This window comes from Mus caroli, unplaced genomic scaffold (genome assembly GCF_978045245.1).
Source record: "Mus caroli unplaced genomic scaffold, Mus_caroli_1 scaffold_19, whole genome shotgun sequence".
NCBI lineage: Eukaryota > Metazoa > Chordata > Mammalia > Rodentia > Muridae > Mus > Mus caroli.
Window position 1 is genome coordinate 42497025 of NW_028227274.1, and position 20372 is coordinate 42517396.

The window sequence follows — 20372 nt, forward strand, 5'->3', positions numbered from 1 at the left end:
GAAATGATTTTCTTCTGTTTTCCTTCCTCTTAGTGCCCAGGCCAACTCTGAAGTTAATAGAGCAGGCACAGTTAGCAGACTTCACTGACTATAGGTGAGACAGCAAAAGGCACAGAGGAGACTCCTAAATCTTCACTATTCAGCTGTGACCGCACTCATCGACACCCTGAGAAGGAACAAAGTAACAAGAGCCTACTAGGGAAGGCTCAGGAAAGAAACACTGTGTTGGGCATGTATATGTATCAGTTGTTTCTGACTTTATCTGAATAAGGGGAAGCCCTGAATTCTAGCCAAGAACACACAGCAGGCAACAAGTGCAAGCAAGCTTCTTCCCGACCCATTGTCCACCATGGTGAGGGAGTCATGACAAGATAGATGCTCATCCCTCGAGTAGTTTTTGAATAGGCTCATTTGCTGCCTACAATTCTCCTGTAGTTATACAGAGGTTAAAAAGCAAAGGCTCAAGGGAGGGTTTCGTATTTTCTGAGGCTCATGAAGCCAACCTGACCATTAGATAAAACATGCCACAGCAAAAGAGGTCCATCGAGTCCCTGATTTTCTGCCAGGTCTACCCTGCCTAGCCTTACCTCCTTGCAGACATAGCAGTAGAACACAAACAGGAGGGATCTCTAAAGTCGCTTCAGTTTGTTTACTGAGGGCGGGAAAAAGTTAAAGCATTCTAGACTATTCTAGACTATTCTAGGCTATTTAGAAATAGAGTAGTCCCAACCTAGATAAAGATAGGAAATGAAAGTCTAGATGCAGGAATAGTGAAGAGAGATCCTGTAGTTACAACTAAAAATAAGGGCTCAAACTTTCGAGCCTCAGCACAGAGAAATTCCCACAATGAATCACTAGATCCAAGACAGGACACAGCGACTTGAGAGAACTTTTGCCTGATACTCAGGAGGAGCCTCTTCGGGCCCAAAGAGTTACCACGACACCAAGTTCTGAGACGCTAATTATGAGGCGGTATTAGTGAAATCACAGTTTACAGGCAAAGCTCATTCCAAGATGGATAAATGGGATTACGAATCTGAAGCCTGTCAGTGGGTCTTGCCCACCCATCTCAGTGCAGACAGCGCCACATTCAACGATATCAGGCTTAGTTCTGGGCTCCCAGGAAAGCATAACAAGTCTGAAGGAGATTATTCCGCTTCAAGGGGAAGGAGGGAGGACAAATTAGCACTAGCTGTCAAGCACAGGTTGAACTCCAAGTACTAGCAGCCTATGCAGCAAGAGATAATGGGTTTACATTTTAGCATGAAGGCTGCAGGCTGACAGTGAGGCTCATTATGCCTTAGAAGGTAGGCAGGGCTATGGAATTACTCTCCTGGAAAACCTTTCCAGACAGGGCTGAATCTCCTTCCACTAATGTGGATGCAGTCTTGCCTGGGAGTTTATAGAATGCAGCCTCTCGGAATCCATTCCAGTCTGATGGCTCTCTCATTTTACACCAGCACTGGGGCAAAAAGCTAAGTCAGCAAACAGAGCAATTACGGAGGGCATTTCTTGGCATGTGAAAAAAGAACACCAGAGGCCATAGCACTCTAGCTTTCTGTCTTTCCTTCTCATTCAGCCCTGGTATCTGTGACTCCTCACAGTAATGGGAATATGCTTCATTTCCCAATGTGTAGCAGCCAAGACCTGTGGCGATGACATATCTGTGGGGCCTGAGACTATGCAGAGAATGGCAGCAACAGAGATGGGCATTAACTCCAAGTGACTGACACCAGAAGGGATAGCATCCCTTCCCCTAGGCCATCAGGCTGGTGCAGAAAAAATAAAGAGAACCAGTGCCTTAAATTTGAAATCAAATGTCTGGATTCCTTACAGTCGTGACATATTTCGCCCTTCCTGGGACAGAGAAACCTGATCTAGCATTATCTATCGACTTGCATCTCTCAATAACCATCTTAAAGGAACCTCGAATCATTCAAAAGTTACCCATTGACCCAAGATTTTGAAAGTTAATAAGTGAACCTACCTTATTCTGGGAAATACATTTTTGAGTGAAATTTTATGTTCACCAAAAACATACAAAATTATCAAGTCATTTCCAGGGGAAACAGCCACCTAGTTCCCCTGTGACACATTTCCCACACCTGTACAGTAGTGAGACGATGCTAGCCACAGCAAGCCTACTTCCAGCTTATTTATGTTATGCCTGCTCATCACCATGGCAACCAGGGAATTCTAAGGTATTTACACCTACATGTACAGCCTTAAGATTTTGCTTTAAAAAAAAAAAATGTGCCTTTTCCCAGATAAATTCCAGATGCTAAGCGTATTTTCACATTCATTTAGCTTTATATCACCACATCACATGACCTGTTGTTTGAAACTTTCTGGGAAAAACAAAAAACCAAAAACACTTGAACTTCATTCCCCAAGACAGCCAATGCGTAGAGACTCAGAGACATGCATTTTTAAAAGGTTGGTTAAAAATATGGGCTATTTTCCGTAAAACTATGTTTTTTTAAAGTATGTTGGATGATAAGTACAAAAGTAGGCATGAGGAGCATGTCTATAATCACGCAGGATGAGGCAGGGGGACTTTGAGTTTGAAGGTAGTTGAAGCTACATAGTAAGGTCCTGTCACAAAACCAAAGAGGAAATATACATATGGCGTAAATCTTAAGACACAGTAAATTATGTCCCATGGTGAAATGGATTCTAGAACACACTGGATGCAAAATAATATAAATTGTGGGCACAGGGAGCAGCAAGCCAGGCTTTCCAAATGTGCTTGTGGCTTTCCTTTGATTAAAGCTCTCCTAGTGGATAGGGGCGAAGCAAACAGATCTAGGGTGAGGAAGGGAGAGGAAGGGAGAGTGTGGATGTACAATAGACTTGGCCACAAAGTTCTTTTCCTGGCCTACATTTTATGCCTTACAGTGTGCAAGACAAAGGGCAAGCAGAATGCACACTGGGCCATGAGGAAGCATCTGCCCAGGCAATGATGGCCTCTGAACATTCTGCAGGGGACTCAGTAGAAGCAACCGAAGATGGTGTGCACTGAACAATGAAGGCTAACAGAAACAAGGAAAAGTCTGCTTCCCTCCTCTCTTCTTTTCCCCAGCTCCCAGCCCAGAGCATCCCAGGAGTCCCCATCATGGACATGTTGGAACTGTCACATTCCCAGACCCGTTGTATTCCAACGGAGCCAGGGAAGAGGAGATACCAATTTCTCCTCCTCGGTGAGAAGTAAGGAGGGAGAGGGAAGGAAATAAACCAGAGGGGGAGGGGAAGAGCACAGCAGATGGAAATGCCATATAAACACATCGACAGCCATTCTTCTAGAAGCCAAGAGACCCAGAAGGAGAAGGAAAAACAAGGAAACAGCAGTGAGCAGAACAAGGTTTAAAGAACAAAACAGTCCCTTTGAAAGACATTCCCTTACAGGCTTGGTTTTCCCCCTGTCCCCAGTTGTGTCAAATCCTTGAATGTCATCCTCACACCTATAAGCAGCAATGGCAAGCATCTTGAAAAGAATATTCTCATCCAGATCCTGTTATACTGCTCAGGTATGGAAGTAAGGGCTTCAGTGTACAAGTTCAGAAGTTCTCTATGGACTATAGTGCCTATGGGGAGACACAAGGGAGGGAGGTGGCAGCGGCTGCTGCCCTGGCTATCCTAGAGCTAGCTCTGTAGACCAGGCTGGTCTCAAACTCACAGAGATCCACCTGCCTCTGCTTTTGAGTGCTGGGACTAAGGGTGTGCACCACCTCTACCCTGCAAGGGCAGGCTTCTTAACATGCACTGACTTCTGCTCCTGTGTTCAGCTGCCTTCTGAAGTTAGATGCCCTAGGGGAGAAAATGAAAAGTTATGGAACCAGGCTCTCCTAAGTGAATGTTTTGCAGGAACAACCGGAGGGCTGTCTCAAAAAGAAACCGCCTCATTTCTTTAATAGTAGCTATTCAGACAGCAAGAGGCAATTTAGATACTAGCCAGCAATATGTGCAAGATTGGCACAAATAATCCACTTCTATTCTGTTCCAGCTATTATGCACTGCCCAACTTCAGTCTGGCGAAATAGAGTATTTTCTCCTGAGATGATAAGCACCTGACTCTTCAGCTACAGCCACAATGATAGCCACAATTACACAGGTAAACCACCCACCCCAAATTCTACTACAAATGTCATAGGATTTTAAGCAAAATGCACAAAGGAGTCTCTGGTTGTTGTTATTTGTTTTCCAAGGGCAGGAGCAAAATTGTCATGGGCAGAAGTAGTTAATATGAGAAGTTGGAGAGATGATAAGGTGGGTAAAGTGTTTGTCACAGAAGCTTGATGATCTGAGTTGGATCTCCAGACTCAACATGAAGATGGATAGAGAGGCCAACTGTACAGAGCTGTTCTTTGACTTCCACATATGATGTATTTTGGGACATGTGCACCTGCATAGAACACATCACACATAGACACACACACACACGCACACATGCATGTGCACATACAGATGCACATATACATGCATACACACAGACACACACGCACACACATATATGAGACGATTTTTTAAAAGAGAATTAATATGGTGTCCTATTTTTTCCTTTCTTTATGTCATAAGATTTACGTGGTTATTTTATTCACGATTTCATCTTCTTCCTTGTCTTTGATGGACTGACTTTCTGTTCCAGGGTGGAATCATGTTTCTCCTGTAGAATGAGGCAGAATATGTTTCTTTTTCTTTTTCTCAAGTAAGAAGTTATATTTCTGAAAAACTCACAAGTGCAAATATAAAAGGGAGCTTCACTTCTCCTTTGGTGTCAATTGCTAAATTACCTCAGTGCCCAGTGTGTCTCTGCACACACCTATTTCTTTATCTGTCCCATGAGTGCTAATATTGACTCTACTGCAATTCCCAGGGACATGGAAGTCCGAGGGGGCTTACAGAAGTGTTGTATTACAAGCTTGTTGAAAATGTTACATGGCACGCTGAGCAGTGGTAGCGCATGCCTTTAATTCCAGAAGTTGGGAGGCAGAGGCAGGCAAATTTCTGAGTTCAAGGCCAGCCTGGTCTACAGGATGAGTTCCAGGACAGCCAGGGCTACACAGACAAACCCCGTATCAAAAGAAAGAAAGAAAGAAAGAAAGAAAGAAAGAAAGAAAGAGAGAGAGAGAGAGAGAGAGAGAGAGAGAGAGAGAGAGAGAGAGAGAGAGAAAGAAAGAAAGAAAGAAAGAAAGAAAGAAAGAAAGAAAGAAAGAAAGAAAGAAAGAAAGAAGGAAGGAAGGAAATATTAGTACATTACAGGTTGCTACCACACTTGACTCTGTACAGTTACTCTGATCGCACTTTAGTATGCTTGCTTCTGTTTATAAAGTCTAATAAGAAGCCATGTCAGTAGCGGGTATAGTGGTGAACACCACTAATCCCAGCAATCTCAGAGGCAGGCAAATTTTCTGTGAAAATTTCTGTGAATAGACCCAGCCTGGTCTACACAGTGAGTTTCAGGTCAGTTGGGGCTACATAAAGAGATACCAAAACCAAAACCAAAAAATGTCATGTTAGGGACTGCAGTTCCTCTGTGAACCTGTTTCTATTTAGAGTGCAAGCAATTGTATCTGGGGTGCTTTGCTCCACAAGCACCTTCAGGGATGCTAAAATTTAAGGGTATTTGGATCCTGAGGATCAGATCCAGATACTTCCAGACCAAATGCTAGCAAGAACTCTACCCTTGTAGGATGAATGTCTGGCTCTCTCGGTGGGTTTTCTGCATCATGAACTGTCTGCATCATGAACTGTAACTCCACTGAAGTACTGGGTACATGTGTTTCCAAAGCTTTGACATTAAAAACACTGGATGCCTGTATGACCAATTTCTGTTTTGTGAGGAGAGTCTGGCCATGTCTTGGACAGTTAGCCAGACAACTAGAGCCAGCACAAAACATCTGATCAGAACTACTACATCCTGATACAAGTTTGCAAAGCATGCCCACGGCATGGTATGACATAATTTCTACTCAGATAAGGAGCTTGTCTCTGGAACCTAATGACTAAAGGAAGAAGAAGAAAACTTAAGATGTTTTTATCACTCTGTCCCCACTGGCTTGCATCTTTACCCCAAAATTTATCAAGCTTCATTTGAGCAATCAGACAACAAAGACCAAAATGCATATATAAGCACAAGGTAGAAAACTGAGTGGGATGCTCAGTGTCACCTATTCCTGCACAGGTAGCCATTGGGTAGCTCCCAAGAACAAGTAAAGAACTCTCCAGACATCATATGGTTTCTAGGCACAGAGAGCTTTAAAGACATCTGGTCTGCTTATCACAATGGAACTCCTAAAGCTGGGTATTTACTCTGTCCCAGGAAACCACAGATGAGGAAGGCCCAGGCCCCCTCTGCCCTAGCCCCATAACCCATCTTACAGTTCTTATACAGTCATTAATGCAGCATTGTGACCTTGGAAAAGTAAGACAGGAAGCCATCGGAATGCTAAGAAAGGAAAAGAATTAAAATCCTAGGAGAGAATATTTAATATAGTTTCTCCAAGTCCAAGAATGGAAGACCATAGAAACATGACAATGGACAGCTCATGCCAAGAGAACACTATTCAGTTCAAAGAAGCAGGCACTTGCCTTAACACTGATTGTGCTGGTTCAAATGAAAATGGCCCCCCATATGTAGTGTCATTCGGAGGTATGACCTTGCTGGAGGAAGTGTGTCACTAGGGATAGGCTTTGAGGTTTCAAATGTTCAAGCCAGGCCCAGGGACTTTCTCTTCCTGCTGCCTGTTGATCTGGATGTAGAACTCTCAGTTCCTTCTCCAGCTCCATGTCTGCCTGTGTGTCATCATGCTTTCTGCCATGATGATAGTGGACTAAACCTCTGAAACTGTAATCCAGTCCCAATTAAATATTTTAGTTTACAGGAGTTTCCATGATCATGTGTCTTTTCACAGCAAAAAAGACACTGATCAAGTCCCCTTGGGTCACTTGAGAGAACTGGCAAGCTTCTGTTCCTGTGACCACCAAGCAATGGAAGTAAGCAGCCAGGCCAACAGTTCACCTCTTAACATTACTTAACAGTCTAGGCAAGGTTTAGATTCTGGTATGTTTCATCCTCCCTTTCATTGGCCTTGGCCTCAAGTTGCTATTTCCCATAGCTATATAGCTAGGGAACTCTTACTTTACCTTGCACGTGGCTTCCCCTTTGAAACACACTTGTCCTGTTACAATGGTAATGGAAAATTGTGTAGTTTTTCTACCTCTGAAACTCATAGCGTAGAACCAACTAAGCTACAGAAAACAAGAAACTACTTATGGCCAAATGCACCTCTTAACTCCATGTGTCTGATGGGCTGAAACTTAGCTAATAACCAATTAAGCCAGTCGCTAGAAGAGTGAACAATTTTCCTTCTTATAAAATCCTCCAGTCAGGAAGTCTTAGTGCTGAGGCGGTAGCTCAGTTGGTAGAGGGCTTGGCCTTGTGTGCACAAGCCCTGGTGATGCTTGCCTGCAATTCTAGCACTCAGGATATGGAGGCAGACAGTCAGGAGTTTAAGGCAATCTTTGGCTACATAGCAAGGTTAGGGCCAGCCTAGGCTACATGAGAGCCTGCCTAAAAAGAACAGCAGCAGCAGCAGCAGCAGCAGGAGGAGGAGGAGGAGGAGCGGAGTTCAACAGTCAGTGCCTCTCTGAACTGCCCTACTATCCCACTTCATATTTCTCCACTCTGCCCTCTACTTAAAACCAGAGACTCCATATGCATCATTCAATACTTTGGGATGGAGCACTGTGATTCCAAAAGGACAATTCACCTTAGTTCTTTTGATTAAGAGAGATTATATCAATCCGGTAGGCATGTGCTTTTATTTATCTGCTCATGGTCTCTCATCATTTGGTAGGGTGCTAATTTCTAGGACTTGATAGGTATTACGGTCACTGACCACTGTACCTACTGCAATGTCCTTCTCCAGTTGGCCTTTCATCCTTCGATTTATAGAGTTTTTAGAACTGGTGTTTTATATTTTTATATTGCCTCCAGGATCTTTAAATGTGCACATTTTATTCTGATATTTTTGTTTAGGAAATTACTTTAAGCTTAGATCAGATCAGCAGTTAGATTTTTCTCTAGTGTGATTTTATAAAAATATAGTCAATTTTCAAAGTTATTAAATTACCTAAAATGTCATTACATACGTTAATAATATACTTAACTTTGTTGCCTTATATTTATCCTAGTACTACTGAATAATTACAGCTAAATACTTAGTGTTATTTACACCTCCCCACTTCTATTTTGTTTTGTTCAATATAGGGTCTCACTCCACAACCTAGGCTGGCTTTAAACTCATGACAATCTTCCTGTCTCTGTCTCCCAAGTCTGAGATTACAGATGTAAGCTACTCCACCCAGCTTTAACACCATTGCTTTAAACAATGATATTGTGTTTACTGTCATATAAAATCTCCCCTTTGTCTTCCAGTAATATCTGAACTATTTGTCTATTCTTCAAGATAAACATAAAATCATTATAAAGGGTATTTAATCCTATAAGGCTTTGAAATGTGATACCACAAAACTTCTCTTACTGCCACAATCAGTATGTTTATGAGTAAGACCAAATCCCAAGCAATAGCACAGACACTCTACTGAACACCAGTGTTATCTTTGTAAAGTAGAGTGTTATGGATAGGTCTGGTGTTGTGTATACAAATGCTAAATTCTAACCCCCCAGACCTGGTTACCCTCCAGATGAGTGTATCCCAAGGTACACTGGCCTTTGTTGTGTAAGCCTTGCTCCCCAATTTAAAGCTAATTGGTCAATAAAAGGCTAGATCCTATGATTGGACAGTAGATTGAGAAAGATGTGGCTTGAAGATCAAGTGAGGGGTCTCAGGAAGAAGAGAAGAGAAGAGAAGAGAAGAGAAGAGAAGAGAAGAGAAGAGAAGAGAAGAGAAGAGAAGAGAAGAGAAGAGAAGAGAAGAGAAGAGAAGAGAAGAGGGAAATGGAGGAGGAAGGAGGAGAAGAAGAGGGGGAAGAGGGGGAGGAAGGAGAGGAAAAGGAAGGAGAGAAAAGGGAGAAGGAGAAGGAGAAGGAGGAGAAAGAAGGAGGAGAAGGAGGAGGAGGAGGAGGAGGAGAAGAAGAGAAGAAGAAGAAGAAGAAGAAGAAGAAGAAGAAGAAGAAGAAGAAGAAGAAGAAGAAGAAGAAGAAGACCACTACTACCACCACCACCACCACCAGCAGCAGCAGCAGCAGCAGCAGCAGCAGCAGCAGCAGCAGCAGATGTTTGGAGAAGTGCTCCCATGCTCCCTGAGGACAGACTGATGGAGCCAGGGGTAGTGGCACGCACTTGAACTGTTGGTGGTATCAAAATGAAGTAGGCACAAATGAATCACTGGAGATTACAAGGTGCCCAATCTAGCTCACTTTGCAAGAAAACACATATGGACATGTATGTGTGCACACACACATACAAGTATTAAGACTGATCAAAAACATTTAACTGACAATGGCTGAGAAGGGTAGAGACAAGATAATATAAAAAAAATGTTGGCTGAGATTAATGTTCCGGACCTATCTGTTTCCCAGACCCTTTCGGAAGAGACTTAACTAATAAATACCAATCTCTTGGTGAAATCAACATCGAAGGAATCATGGTGAGTTATGCCCAGACTATTGGTATTGATTGCCAGTATTTGACACCTAAATTACTCTATTTTAGACCCATCAGTTTTCTTGTTATAATAGGACCCATTTCCAAAAGTGTTTATATTAACACTAGAATAGAAAATAAACTAAATATGAAATTTGCTAAAGTCAACCTATAATAAACTGAATGATTACACTGATATATTTGTATGTTATGACTGAAAAAGAATAGTTATCTTTTAAACATTTTGTAGAGAAAGCTAGTTTTGTTTTTGTTTTTGTTTTTTAATTTAAGCGTAGACTATACAGTCTGGTTTAATATTCATAAAAATGCCCACCACATAAATAAGTACGTATATTGTGCATGCTTAGATTGGTAATGAAAAACACCAACTAATAAGAACTAAGTTATCAACACTCATTAAGGAGGAGATGGGGACCAAGGTATAGGAGCACCACAGCCTTGTTCCCTGACTCCTGTGTGGTTTGACGTGTTACAAGGAGCATGCATAGAGTGGTCCTGGAAAGGGAAAGCTAATGAACTGTTATTCTTGAAAATGAATAGGCATGTCAACAAATTTTGGAAAATGAATATTAACAGTGCAAATGTAAACTGAACTAAGAATTATCAGACGCAGAACAAACAAAATCATGAGTCCCATTAGGGCATGCTCGAGACAGCCAACCTTTGATGATTCAAAGCTGGAGAGAGGTACTGCAATTAGCTTCCCTTTGATTGCAGGGACTTATTTATTCTGCTTATCTCGGGACAGAGCTAATAGGCCAAATCAGTTTGAAAGGTCCTAAATGGTTCTCATCATTTGGGTATATTCCAGGAAGGCTAAGTTAATTTAGTGATTCACAGAGTGACACATTTGACAGGGATAATGCAAATTAGGTCACTGAAGTAAGTGTTCAATTAGCCACTCAAACTGGAGGGAAACAGTGACAGGAAGGTAAAGATGATGATACAGAGGTGACAATTCCAAAAGCCTTGTTTGACTAGTTCCAAAACCCCGGGCAGGAGGCTGTGTGAGATTTGTATGTGGCTGCAAATGTGCTGGAAGGAGATTAATTAGAGATCAATCACATGGTGTTGTTTAGAAACACACATATTTTGCTTTAAGAAAGAGATAAGGATCGTATCCAACTGCTCTGTCCCCTAGGGTGGTTTTCAGGAATGTTTTTCAGCCTATAGGTCACAGGCTATGAATGGATCTTCAAATGAACGTATGTGTGGTCAGTAATTAAAAGTGTGATGTATTTCCAGAGGACTGTAGTTCAGTGCCCATCTTCTATATCAGGTGGCTCTTAACCACCTATAACTCCACTTCTGGAGAAACCCAATCAATGTCTCTGCTCTCCTAGGGCACCTTCCCTCACATGCACATATTACACCCCTACACACACACACACACACCAAATAAACACATAATTAAAGATAAATTATTTTAAAAAGAAGAAAATGTTTGAATACTACTGTTTAACAGGCCTGACTTTACTGCCCCTGATCTCAACCATCTGGAATAAACCACTTTGATAGCTACATCCTGTTCTAATTTCCAACAAGCTAATCGAAAAGAAAGAAAAGAAAAGAAAAGAAAAGAAAAGAAAAGAAAAGAAAAGAAAAGAAAAGAAAAGAAAAGAAAAGAGTTTATTGCTCTCTCTCCCCTCCCCCCTCCTACCCTCCCTCCCTCTCATGTTAAATTAGGTAAGTAAGTAGTTTTGTATTTAAATTTCTCCCTGAGAAATCATCCCCAAGTGCCCTCTGCCTGTAAATTAAACACCTTCAGAGAACAGAAGGGGTTAGCACAATAGATCAAGGCTATAGCAGGCTGTGCTGCACCAACAGTGCAGTGGTGGTGACCAGTCACCACTCACCCCCAGCTTTAAAAACTTACTTCTGTAAGTGAGGCCAGCACTTGGGAACTCAAAGACCATGTTTTGCCAGTATAATTCTCAAAACCAAAGACGTTTACTATTGAAGCTCTAAAATATTCCCCAACACAAAGAAATGTGACACTGATCTCCAAAGTCAACCCGGACAAGGGTCAACAGCTCCCTTGTGTTCCAGGCCCATGTATCCAGTAGCTTACCCAGAAAAACAGACTCCACACCCCCTAAACTCAGCTTGCCTTCTTACCTTGCAAGCCTACCATCCCACAGACACATCAGATTGACTGTCAGTCATCTAGTTTAACTGAATTGAATAAACAAATAAGGCCAAGAACCAGGATGTACAGGACCATTTGTTTAAGTCAGGGACTCCAGGTCCTTTCCAAGTTCTTCCTCCGTAACGTTCATTCTTCTTAATTTCTGTTATTCTCAGCTCAAAAATCTTTCTGGAAGTAGTCCACCCTGCATGCCCACCATCACCATGCTAGCTGAGGGACCACTGCTTAGTTGGATCAAGGCGATGGGGATTTAAACTGGCTTCCTGCTTCCAGCCTCCTCTGTCAGAGTTTCTCCAAAGCATAGTGAACACTGTGATACAATTCTAAGTATATCCCTCTCTCACTAAAAGAGAAATAGAAACAACCACTACTTTCCAGTGGCTACCTTCAGATGGGAGTCCAAATTTCTCAACAGGGTCTGAACGCAGCCTCCCTCTCTGCCTCCGGTGCTTCTGTATCCCTACCAGAAACCTCTCTGCTTCCCACCATGCCCTGACTCACAGTAGCTCTATGGTCTTGCTTCTTGAGCTGAACCTTCTGCATTTGGTCTGTGAACTCCTGAGGATGGGAAACTGTGTCTGATTGCTTCTAGAGCACCCAGCACTCTACCTGCCAGACAACAGGCACTGAATAGATCCGTGTTAAAGATTAGCATTAATCAATCCCCTCTGCAGTGGTAACTATGGAAAAGCCAAACCCAGCATTGTGGAGGTCACCAAGCTATTTGCACAATTACACAATGTGGACTTGCAGCAATGGTTAGGAAATCAACCCGCAAATACCTCACAGACACAAAGATGGAAAACCTAGGCCTTGATACTTACGGACCTCAGCTATCAGATTGGAAAACAACTGGTAATGTTGAAACCAGTGATTCAGTTCTGTAGACAGTTGTAAGCAATTATTAACAGTAAGCGATTTTCTCCACTAAAATCGTCTCATTTAAGGAGATCACACGTGAAAAAGTCAAGATGGTAATGACTGTTAGATGTCTCTATGATCCTTTCAATGTGTTTAACTTACACGTTGGCTTTTCTTTAAGCAGCTATTATCATAATATGTGTGTATTATTAAGTTAGTGGTATTTTGTATAGGTTGTCCCAAGTGAGCACATAGACATCCTATTATTGTCCTAATGGTTGAACAAATGCAATCAGGCTTATATACTAAAGTGTCCTTAATCGAGTTTAAGTTGCTTCTAATCTCCACTAATTTAAAATGTGCTGTAACATAAAAATGCTTTCCTTGTTTGCAAATTAGGTCAGAAACTTTTCTCCCCCATTATCTAAGATTTCCTCTACATTTGAAAGAATTTAAAGGACAAAAACTAAACAAACAGAAAACCATACTGGGGATACTGTCCACATGAACAACTGTCCCTACAGATGCTGAAAGACCCTGCTTGCTGATGTTTAAACTGCCCAATTGTGTGTAACTGCACCAATTTCCCCTATCCCCCCCCCCCGACTCCTTTCCTATATAAACCCCTAACTTTTGAGCCTTAGGGTCGACTCCTCTGTCTCCTGCGTGAGATACGTGTCAGCCCGGAGTTCCATCATTAAACTGCCTCGTGTGTTTGCATCAAGACGGTCTTCCGTGATTCCCTGGGTACACACAGTCTTGGAACTTGAGTGGGGGTCTCCCCACGAGGGTCTTTCATTGCCAGCATAGAAAGAGGCAGAGGTGGGGCTTTCAAATCAAACCATGCACTGGGTAGACAAAGAGACCCACACAGGAGGTGAGCTAAGAATGGATACTGAGGAGGAAAAGAAGCTGCTGAATCAGAATGTGCACAGGGATACACTGTGGGAAACCCTTCTGCATGTGGTCTTGGTGCTCGAAGACTCTCCCTATCTGCTGGTCTGGTTCAGAAACAAGTAGGCTAGGTCACAGGATTTCGGACATTTTGCAGAAGATTTTAAAATGGTTAAATGTCCAATTCAAACACCAAAGTCATGGGGGGCGGGCAATGGAGATTTTAGAAACCAGAAGATGACTGCAAGCATGGAGAGAGGAGGCCCCAGGACAGACAACTTACCCATGAGGGTCTCTGCAGGAAGGAGATCTGAAAGAAACAATGTCACAAACCACTCTGCCATAACTGTTGACTAAATGAGTATTTTCTCTGTGCTCCCAAGTCTGTTCTTTGCAGGGATGGCTAAACCTCTGCCAACATCTGGCTTCCTTCCTCTCTAGGCATCTCGTAATTAAAATTTGATCCGGCGCTCTGGTAAGTAGTGTCATGCAGTCTGTCTTCTATACTGTGGTGCTAACCTCCATATTCTCCCATGCCACTTCTATCAGGGAACAATAAAACCCTTCTAGGTATCTCCTCCTTAATTGCTGCATTCTGTTTTCCTTCCCTTGTTCCCCACAGCACAAAGCCATCTCTAATGGAATTCAAGCAGGTCTGAAGCCCTTCTCCAAACAGAGCTGCCATTTCAAAGTGATTGAAGCCACTTCTATCTTTTCCACTTATTTCGTGAAACTCTTATACTAATATTTATACAACCTCGACGAAGTCAGGTTCCTGTTTAAGCCTTGAATTCAACAGGGTTTAAACACGAGGAGAACACAAAGTGGTCTATAAGTCCTGCTTTACAGTTAGAAACGCTAGCCATCTCTCTCATGCACCTCTACACACCCAAGTCACATTTCTTCCATGTCTCATTGAGGACACTACAGAAACCCTTTCAGAGCACAGTCTGTGCTTTTAGCTGCTGCTGTCATCCCTGTAAATCCATGCAATGCTCAGAAAATAAATCCAGTGCTCTCTGCTGCCCATAGGGCCACATTAATCTTATGAGCGACACCACGGAGCTCCCCGGCCCTCCCCTCCCCCATCTGCTGTAAGTAGGGCAAGTGTTTCCCTCATGTTAATTGTTCTGACAGATGAGGATCAGCATGGCTTTAATCCATTTGCAGCCTGGCACAGGAGCATTTGTCTTCTCAAATGCTGTTAGAGGCAAGTATGCTGGCTATTGGGAGTGGGGAGAACCATTTCAGGGCAGAGCTTGGTGCTCAGAAGGGGCTGGCTTGCCTTGTGCCTCCTCAAAGGAAAATCAAAGGAAATCTTATTTACCAATCAATTGCATACAAGTACATGCACTCCAATTTGGGCTTTGCTGACAAACATCAACACCTCGATTAGAAACTGTGCGTTTTGTGGAGCGAAAGACTGGAGAGCACCAACCAGAGACCCAGCCCTTTGACAAAAAGTAGGGCTTTGCATGTCAAATCCTAGCTCCTCCCGACATCACCTCTCCGAGTAGCTGCTGTTATCGTTGTTCTGTCTCCCATGCTTTCAATTTAACAATGTCACACATTTCAAGTGTTCAAATCAGCTCTTCTGGCTCAGAACCCAGTGAAGCAAAATAAATACAACATGGATGAATGGATGAATGTGTTAGAAAGGGAATGCACTTGCAAAGCACGGCTTTACTGCTCACTGGCAGCACTTTCGTCCCTTTGGTGAGACTGAAATAGATGGGGAAAGGAATAGTCTTCTAGATTTAAGAAAGAACTAACTCACTCTGTCTTCAACTTTCATCTACGGAGATGAACCGTGATCAGCTACATGAGAGAGAAGCTCTGCTATCTCCAATGAAAGAAGTACTGATGAAAAATTTCATGAAAAGATTTCCATGCAAGAAAAGAACACACACACACACACACATACACACACACACACACACACACACACACACACACACACACACATATATATGCTTACACATTAGGATACTGCAGCATAAAAGGGATCAATTTTTCTCTGTACAGTAAACTGTTAAAGCATTAAGTATATGTGAATGAGAGGTTCCAGGTAGTTCTTCTTTTAATATTTTTATGATTTTCAGAAGATTTTGTGTGTGCTTGTTAATCATGGTTGCCAGCTTGAATAGATCTGCAATCTAGATCATTTTTTTGTGTGGGATGGCACACAGAAACACCCAGTAGCTTATGGTGGGGATAGCACACAGAAACGCCCAGTGGCTTGTGATGGGGATGGCACACAGAAACGCCCAGTGGCTTATGATGGGGATGGCACCTTTTGGTGACAGCCAGATAAAAGAACATGGAAGAAGAAAACTTTATTTTTGTTTTGTTTTATTGAGACAAGTTTTCTTGGTGTAGCCCTGGCTCTCCTAGAAATCACTTTATATACCAGGCTGGCTTCAGACTCAGTAATTACCTGTCTCTGCTGCCTGGGATTAAAGGCAAATGCTACCACTACCTAGTTTAGAAAACATTTTTGCTAGTTTGCTTTGGCTTTTGTTGGCAAGTCCAGGTTCCCCTGATGCTATGGAATTCCTTCACTGATATTACATGCAGTTTATTCTGGCTCCAGACAGAGACTACAGAAATCCCCTAGGACAGTGGTTCTCAACCTGTGGGTCGTAACTCAGTTAGAGACCCTGTATCTCCAAAAATATTTACATTATGATTCATAACAGTAGAAAAATTAGTTATGGAGTAAGAACAAAAATAATGTTTTGGTGTGGGATCACCACAACGTGGGGAGCTGTGTTAAAGGGTCACGGAACTAAAAAGGTTGAGATTGGGACTGTTTCAACATCCAACCTCTGAGGGCTGACAACTATTAGATTCTTGTGGCCAAAATCAGGCCAGAGTTGTGCAAGCAGAATAAACCCTTTCCACCCCAACTTGCTTTTTGGCCATGATGTTTCATTACAGCAGTGGAAACCCTAAGATGCAAGCCAATCTCTACACCTGATGGTGAACTCCTAGGTTTCCCTCTTGCAGTTGACTGCATGTAGTCAGCACTAGATGCATATCCATCCAGGGAGGAGCTGGCTGCCTTGTAGATGGCAGGAAGTCTAGCAATCGTGTGTTTGCTTGGGATAAGGGCCACAGCAAAGGCTCAACGGCTGCCAAAGGAGGCATAGGAGAGATGGATGCAGGGCCCACTGGAGAAGATTTAAGGTTTCCTTAGAGCTCAGTTTGAAAGCTGGATTCCAATAGGTAGGAAGAACGAGAGATGGGGGGAAAGCGTCCGGGTGGGCAGAAGAGCTTCAATGAAGGCTCTGTAGGATTTACTGGGGATAACATGACTGCTGGATGATGGGTCTTTGCAGATGGTGCTCTGGGCCTCTCAGCAGCCCATCTGCTCCTTACTGGCATTGGTTTAGAAGGTTAGCCAAAGTGCAGATCTTCACACTCCTGAGAAGAACACTAATTTGCCGAACTTGGAAACAATTTAAGCTGGGGGAAGGGGCAGGAAACATTTTCCTTTCTAATGCTGTTCTCTAAATTCCAACTTTTTCCTTGCTGCAGATCTCCTTTGTCTTCCTTTAGGTGCCAGGTCAGAAAGAACCTATCAGACCATCCTTCAGAAAGTTCTTCTCTATCTCAAAAGAAAGAAGGGTAGAATTGATGTTATGTCCCTAGTAAACCATCAACAGCATACAGTAAATGGCCTCTCTCCACAGGGCTTCAGTGTTGAACAATCTTCAAGAAGGTACATTTATTTGCAGCCACAGATGATAATCTAGCCATAGCTATGTGGCTAGGAATACTGCCTTCAGTACTGCCCACCAGTGTCTGGCAATTCCTGGAGCTAGTCCTACATCTGCAGAAGTATGACATTTCAAAATCCCCAGCTTGAGAGCACAGGGGTTGAGGGAGAGTCTGGGCAGACAGAACTATCAGGAAGCCAGAACCATGAGGAATGGCAGGGGATGAGTTACTCAGACAGTTTCCACACCCCCTCACCCCGCCGTCCTGAGTCCGTCTTTATAACTCTCACCTCCTCTTCAGCACTGTCAAAGTCCATCTGTACCCACCTCCACGCGAGGAGACTGCTGGCTTAAATTTTCACAATGGTCTTCTGAAGACATGAAATCTCATAATGCTACAGTTTGTTCTTAACATAATTATTTCTCCACCTATTAGCTCCAAACATTTGTGGAAATGAATCTGGATACTATCAGTAATTCCCCAGAATATGATGGAGGCAATCCCGTTTCTAAACCCATGGTTACATTTCTATTTAAGATCATTTTTTAAAGCTATGGTATAAGCTTTTAACATTTTCCTACCCTCTTCCCAAATTTAATTGTCTTTTAATTTTGTTTTGTATATTTGTGTTTTTTTTTTTTAACCCCTAACAAGGAAACATGATTTTCTTTTCCTGGACTGGTTCCAAACAGTATGAAAGAAAAATGACTCTGACTTAAAAAACTTTATTTTTGTGATTGACATAGTTCTACATGTTTTTTTTTTTTCATAACTATTGAGTTTCTGTAATTATGTGGAGATAGAGGGTAACAAGGCTTTTAGTGAAAAACATCCAAGGAAGAGATGGCCAGATATGAAGCAAGTATGTATATAAGTCTCAAAGACAACTTTTGTATGAAACCTTTAGCTAACACTGACAGAATAGACAACTGACAGTTACAACTCAGTCATCCGATTCTAGAATTCTCTCCCACCAAGGCAGACAGGCAGACAATTTTAATGTTACATAAAGGAACCAGCATTATCCTGACATTGACACTGAAACAAAGAAAGAGCCTCCACCCATGTGTAAGCCAAACCTCATTCCATAGGCTCTGTAGCTGAAAGGAAAAGCAAAGGTCTTCTGTGACACAAAGAGCCAGGAAGGACCCAGTGACCACACATGGTCCTACCTTACCAGCCTGAAGCAAATCTCCTGCCTAAAAGCCACAGCCTCTGTGTGGCTGAGACCTCATCTTTACTAGAAGGGAGTGAAACGGGGCTGAGTTCATCTGCACTGAATCTCTCCAAGGTGAGGTTTTAGTCCTCTGGGATACCAGGGATTCTGGGGACAGTTGTATAAAAGGGGAGGCTGCAGAAAATAATGCATGGCTCTGACAGCAAACAGGCAGCAAGGACCCTTCTGTGACCACAAACTTGCCTCCCAAAGAAAGGTCCCTGAGAAGAGACCATCCATTTTGTTTGACTTCCCAAATAGTCTGGTTAATAGGATTCAAAAATTTTCTAGCTCTGCACCAATCTCGACCATGTAGAGGAACTAACAGTTTACCAATCTCAATTGCTCAGGAGTCGCTGTCATCGCCAAGCAAGCTAAAATAATTTACTACGCGGCCAAGAAATAAATATGGTTCAACAGCAGAGCACATCAACAAGATTTAAGAAATCTAGTTCACACTAAGTTCATTCCGAATTAAGCCTGGGCAGGGGGTGGGGCTAGCAGCAGGGGGTGGGGCTAGCGGCAGGGGGTGGGGCTAGCGGCAGGGGGTGGGGCTCTGCTGCCTGAGCTCAGGCAGTTTGAAGACAGTTTGAGACAGTTTGAAGGTTGGGAATCCCCCTATTTTTAAAAAAGGACAAATGAGTGCACACTCAGATTAAAGCGGCCAAGAGAATCAAAACCAAGGAATAGACTTCTTTTGCTCTGCTGGGGAGAAATGACTGAGTAGCCAGCGATATATAAACCCAGTGCATAGGCTGAAAGGAACTACAGATACTCAGGTTGTGTGTGTGTGTGTGTGGGGGGGGGGAGGGTTCCAAGAATAGATGCTTGTAACTGTGACTAGTGACCTGACTATATCTTACTTCACCTGCTTCAGTTTCTGTAGCTTGGCTCTTCAGTCCTGATTCTTAAACCAAGGCAGCACACACAGAATGTGGGTTGCAGAGTATGTGCCAATAAACCTCTCAAAAAGCACGATTAATGAGGCCCAGGGGGCGACTGACTAACTTTGTTTTGTTTGCCTGACATCTTTGTCTATTAACTGGAGCCTGTGTTACATATGAATGGATTTGACATTAAACTGGGTTCCAAAACGTCTTTAAGCAACCTGAACTCTGGCAGCCCCAAGCCTGGATCAGACATGGTGTCTGACATCAGATTAGCAATGACACCATTAACACCGTGTCCTTTTAAACCAAATCAAAAGCCTGGTGTAAAGGCTGCCCTACAGCGACACCTTTATCTGATTTATTTACTTATTTTTTTGGCAGTTCTGGGGATGGAATCTATGGTATCAGGCATGGCAGACAGAGCTGGGTGCCCTGTCTACCTTTAGGTGATATTAGTTACCATGGTTGCACACCCTTTGGAGGGTCACTATGGTCATTACTACTTGTTGCAAGGTTCCAAGCGTGCTCTAGAGGGGAGGTTGTTCCCAACCAAGGGTCTATTTGTTCCTCCCAGAGGACATTTGGTCTACAGTGAAACATTCCTGGTTTCAATATCCAAGGCACGGGAAGGGGATGCTGCTTAGCATGCAACAGTAAGCACACAGCACAGCCCCAGGACAGCAGTGAGTAGAATCCCTGCTTTAGGGGAATTTAAGAAGTGCTAGCCTCGTGCTGGTGAGATGGCTCAGTGGGTAAGAGCACCCGACTGCTCTTCCGAAGGTCCAGAGTTCAAATCCCAGCAACCACATGGTGGCTCACAACCATCCACAACGAGATCTGGCGCCCTCTTCTGGAGTGTCTGAAGACAGCTACAGTGTACTTATATAAATAAATCTTAAAAAATAAGTACAGTGTACTTATTTAAATAAATCTTTAAAAAAATTATTAAAAAAAAAAAGTGCTAGCCTCAGCTGGGCGGCGTGGTGGCACACGCCTGTAATCCCAGAACTT

At 42.9% G+C, this 20372-nt stretch overlaps 1 protein-coding gene across 3 annotated transcripts in view; it reads right to left on the bottom strand.

Annotated features, from left to right (window-relative positions):
- Mcc (MCC regulator of Wnt signaling pathway) overlaps positions 1 to 20372 on the bottom strand; it is a 387208-nt gene that overhangs the window by 113401 nt on the left and 253435 nt on the right. Inside the window, exon 1 of one of the 3 annotated variants that reach the window (XM_021150249.3) lies at positions 12279 to 12633. The exons of the other annotated variants lie outside the window; for them this stretch is intronic. Coding sequence (XP_021005908.1) covers positions 12279 to 12320 — 42 coding nt within the window. The 5' untranslated portion in view covers positions 12321 to 12633. Of the gene's footprint in view, positions 1 to 12278; positions 12634 to 20372 lie in introns of those variants that run through there. 3 annotated transcript variants of the gene reach the window in all.